Genomic DNA, 5,441 nt, shown 5'->3' with positions numbered 1-5,441 from the left:
AAAAAAAAAAAAAAAAAAAAAGTATATAATATTCAACTGACCCTATTCTTCTCGTTCCAACAACTGATTAATCATTCGTCGCTCGCATCTCACAAGCGTAACACTCACAACTCGGCTAGAATTCTGTTCCTTATCAATTGAATCCCGCACAAACGCGACTGGGATTCACAAGTTGGCCAGATCCATTCCTAATCATAGTATTACGATACCAGAGACCGGTCAATGCCTACAATTGGATCGTCAGCTCTCATCCCTTTCGAATCGTGCCGCCCTATTCATTTAATTAACACGCCATCGTTTGGTTACGTTTCCACCCGGCCCTTTGAGGAACATCGGTGAATAGAGAATTGACCGTGCACCTTCTAGAGCGTCTTGATATTAATTACGGAATGTAAACGTTCAGGTATTAATTAAACGACAGACCTTCTCCATCTGGATGATGCTTCAAACGGAAACTTCCTCCCTCTCTATCCGAGGTGGAAACGTTCTAACATTTTGTACACGAGGATTCGTCGTATTCCCCTCCCAATCATGAAATTCCCGTTGTGTAATAGAATTGTAATAAGCGTTTGTGCTATTATTGCTCGCTGGATCCTCGTACGAATATCGGAGGGGAATTTTGAAACTGATTCTGATATAGGTATTATTAGTTCGTCGTATAGAAATAGTTTTGCCAGGATATGGTGATTTTAATTATTTTACTTATATCATATATCGTTATTACTTCTTCAAATTTCTCATAAACACACAAATATCTGAAAATCCAATCAAATCACGTGAAAATCTTTTAATCAATTTTAGTAACCAACCTCAATTTTTCTCCATTTCTACGATTGAAATGATGGTTTCCCCGATTCCGCCATATTGTCAAAATCTCTATCAAAAACGTAGAAAACTTACTGACCGATCGAGCGGTAAAAAAATTCCCTAGAAATTGGCGAGTAACGTATTGGCCGAAAAGAAAGGTTATTAAATGAAAAGTTTTTTTTTACGGTAGGCGGTAAGATGTTATCCTTTTTATCTGAATCACCAATGCAGCATGCAGAACGAAAGTCGTTACGACTTCGAAGGCTGGTTTCGTTCTGGACATCGTTGGCGGTGGCGAACATGACCTCGGCTCTCGTGGCTCGTAACTCGCCACGAGATTCCTCGCGTCGAGCCGATTAGGAATGTTGCCCTTCGACTACGGAAACTACCAGCAATTTTATAACCGTGAAATTGTTCCTGCCTTTTTTCTCGCATTTCATACGTCGAGCTTCTTCGATATTTAAGTTTATCGTGCAATGAGATTCATTACGACGAAAATAATGATGATAAGGCGCTTATTATGGGAAATTAATGGTCGATATTTTCTTCTATTCATATTTGTGGGATACTTTTGGAGAGCCAAAACAAAAGTGTAAGAAATTGGTATGTAAGGGGCTTATTCGTCGAGCATTATAGGAGTTAATAAGAAAATTGAAGATGGGATTAAATATGACTAGAAGTACTTAACATTCGAATATTGATTGGACAGATTAGATTGGAATCCTTCTTTTAAATCCTTTATACATATATATATAATAGAAGATAATCTTGAATATCTGTTGGAAAAAGAAGGGATGAAATGTATTATCTCAAAGATCATTTGTGAGGAAGAAAAATTTTGACTAATCAAAAGTAAATAATAAAATGACATAATTAAAATGACTAAAGTGTTACATAATCCTAGACCTTACAACGAATAATGCAGAAGAAGAAGAACAATTTTAATTCAGGATCTAAGTTAAATTATAAAAGTTTTGTTACCGCGTTGAAAAAACATTGGTCAACTAAATTTTAGTTTTTGCTCCTATAAACCGAGATTGGGTGGTGACCAATCGCAGAGTTAATTTCCACGCTCGACCAATACCTGGTCGAGATTAAATTTTCAGTGTACTCTGACCACTCTTTGTTCCAAACCTATGAAATACCGCAAAAAACTCGCTTTTCCCATTTCGAGTAATGATTCTGCCAAGCTGAATTGAAAATAATAATTGCACCCTCTAATTCGTTTACAACGTAATAATCCAATTTTTGAAATTAATTGTAATTATTCGTTAACGTAATAACGAGGATCTGAAAATATTTCGAAACACGAATATTTTCTTTTATGAAAATTCATTAAATTTGCAATATACAAATGTAGATGATACTTTGGAACACAAACAGATAAAGCGTTTATGTTTCATATTTTTTTTGTTATAACTTTTTATCAAATCTCTTTCATCTCTTTTACAGATTATTTTAATTTCAATTTTTTAACTGTAGAAAATATCATGTACAGAAACTCTACATTCGTATATATGTATCAACAAACAATTGTTACAGAAGATTAAAATCAAATCTTTTATACATTCTCATATATGCATGACCTCGCACGTTTCTCACCGATTAAAGGTGTGCTTCGTTCGACTTTTAGGAGTTCTCGGGGATTGTCCCTTGGTGCAAGCGCCGCAATGGGGAAGAGTGAGGGAACGAGTCCTTAAAGATGGTACTTTACAGACCGTGTACTCGTGTGAACCAGGCCGTAGATTGAAGGGCCATAAAATACTGACTTGCACCGCGGACGGTTGGAATCATCCCATCCCGAAATGCGTGCCTCACGGTAAGTCACTTGCACTTCGCTTTATACATCTTGACTCTTTTCAAACTTTTCAAATCTAAATTTCTTGCGAGGGATATTTTCTCTAAAAAGTCATTTTATTTTTTTCGAATAGGCAATGTCATTAAAATTTCGTTTCTCTAGAAATCCAATTCAATTATTCAAATCTTTGGCAATATTTGATGGGTAATAATTATAAATTTTTATACTGTTTTTTTACTATAAGAGTGGAAATTAGTAATCATTTTCTTCTTATATTTGTTTTTGAAACATTTTATCATTGAATTTTTCCAAATTAATATTGTATTATTTTCAGATATACTATAATCTTTTGTTAATTATACCCAAAATTAATCAAATATTCACGTATATTTAAAAACTTTCTTCTTCTATCCAAGATACTTGATATAATTATATGCCCATTTCTATGAAATTTTAATTGTTACACACTCGATAACGTGACGCAAACAAACGTAGAAAATTTGAGATGAAAAAATATCTTCGAATTCTTCGATACTTGTCAATAAAAATTCCACGCAATGAAAATTCCTCCAACGTTATTCGCGAAAAACGATATTCTCCTCTTTTCATTTTCTTTTGTATCCCCTTTGTACCCTCTTCAGTGTGTTTTCGTACACCGTGTATAGACAAATAAATTCGAAAAGTGGAATTTCTCTCGTCACGATAGCGAAAACAAAAGAAAGGGAAAAAAAAAGATTCGCTTTGAATAAGTTTAGGAGAAGTTATCGAGCAGAAGACGAGTAATATCGAAGCGGAGAGTGTCGAACGAATTTCCGGGTGTTTGTGGACATCACGTGTTTGCGTAGGCGGAGGGTAAACGTATGAAATCTGGGATAAACGTGTTGCCCGCGATTTATCCAGATAGACGTGCCACTCAACCAATTTATTCACCAGTTTCCACAACACTGTGCTGTATCATCGAGGCGTTCTCGTTTCGTTGACAAAGAAGCGTGTGAATCGCGACGAAAGTCGGTGAAATTAACGAAGATCTTCGTTATACCAGAGCCCTCGTTATTATTGCTGTCGAACAGAGATGTATTATTTATAGATGAATCGTTTGCTTCGTGAAACTCAAATTTGTTTGATAAGAGATTCGACGAGATGCTTTGACGAATGGTATTTTTATGAATGAAATTTTCCTTTTATTTATTTATTTATTTTTTTTAATTGACGACGAATCTCTCGAAAGAACCTTATTTTTAGAATTTTCTTTCTAATTAAAGAGATTTTTGAGAACTTTCTCTGCAATTATTTTTACGTTTGAGTATATTTACGTAGATTATATTGTATTCTTTTTATAATATATTAAATATATATTTAAGAATATAAGAAATTCATATTCGATTCACTTTTTGTATTACAAGTTCTTTTTCGTTTTATTTAGAATCGAGAAGTTTTGAATTCTATATAACGATAAAAGATTAAGAAAACGAAGATTACGATGAATTTTGAAATTTTTAGATTCCACTTTTAGATTTTCTCAAATTTATTTTACCCAATTTTGGTATTATACTCGAAGTAGAAAAAGGAAAACCTTACTCGTGATACCTTGTATGCTGGATACCATGTTATACGAATAATCTATTAAAATTGGATACATCTCGTTTTTATTAATGCTCTTTTATAAATATAAGTGATCTAAAGAGCGTTTCGACACCACACTTGAAGCAGCTCCTCGACATAACATGACATGTATCTCAATTCGAGCATCTTGCCAGATGTCGACGTAATAATATGGCAAATAGTCCACTTGACTCGCGATAATCTCGTTTGAAAGGGAGATAATTTTTTCTTTTTTTTTTTACGTCCACTTTCCACGACACAGTTTCGTACCTTAATATTTCATTCCATGATGTTTCATTTTTTTATGCCACATTCCTTTCTCGAAGTTCGAATTCTTCTTCCAACGATACGATATTTTATTTTATCGGTGAATTTGCAAAACAGTTAAACGAAATATTTAAGCACTCTACGAAATTTATTTTAAATATGAATATGAAAAATGTAGGTTATCGAACGTTTTATATCGATGCTCTTTTTCACACGAATTTTCATAAAATACATTTTTCTTGCGAGTTTTATATTAATCCATTATTTGCGCAAAATATTATTTTTATATTTGTGAAATGTTTCTGTATTATTCCTGAATTTTCAATCTGGATTTAAACAATAGATTGAATAATTGTTTTTTTCAAAATAAATTTTTGAAATTGTTAATTACATTTTATGTAATATAGGCAATATTGTTGTCTAAATATTGCAAAAATTATTACATAAAAATCATCAGGAACTGTGATCTTAAACATTGAATTAAAAAAAAAATCCAAAACTTGACAAAAATTCAATTAGTATATTAAAAAAAAAATATATATATATTTTAGCAATTAGTTTTCATAAACTTTTATGTACACCAACGATACATAAATTGTCCTGTTCAACTTTATTATTTTTATCTCGAAAAGCAGTTCCATTTCATTGGATATTACACGAAACCACGCTCCAAAAACCCAAGAAACCTTGGTACAAGGTTATAAAAAATTCCAATCGCTTTTTCCTTATCACCATCACGCACATCCGTCCCATTTCCATAATACCAGAAATTCCAACATTTCTTCCAACGCAACGATCTTCTTTACGATATCAAACAAAACACTTTCGAAATAAAATTTTCCCTCATCAATCACGGCATCTAAGAGCTTTTTCACATTGTCTGCTGGCTCTCGTCGCCCGATTATGAAAATAAACGTTCAGCCGATTATCGATCGATGTAAGCCTCCTTTTTTCATTCTCGCTGTGT

General features: G+C 33.1%; 1 protein-coding gene across 1 annotated transcript in view; it reads left to right on the top strand.

The window, feature by feature from the left end:
• Positions 1-5,441, top strand: part of LOC102678924 (fibrillin-1-like) — a 146,358-nt gene that overhangs the window by 69,144 nt on the left and 71,773 nt on the right. Inside the window, exon 2 of the mRNA XM_031508983.1 lies at positions 2,441-2,626. Coding sequence (XP_031364843.1) covers positions 2,441-2,626 — 186 coding nt within the window. The remainder of the gene's footprint in view (positions 1-2,440; positions 2,627-5,441) is intronic.

This window comes from Apis dorsata, unplaced genomic scaffold, assembly GCF_000469605.1.
Source record: "Apis dorsata unplaced genomic scaffold, Apis dorsata 1.3 scaffold_117, whole genome shotgun sequence".
Classification (NCBI taxonomy): Eukaryota; Metazoa; Arthropoda; class Insecta; order Hymenoptera; family Apidae; genus Apis; species Apis dorsata.
This window is presented reverse-complemented; position numbering and strand designations above follow the sequence as displayed.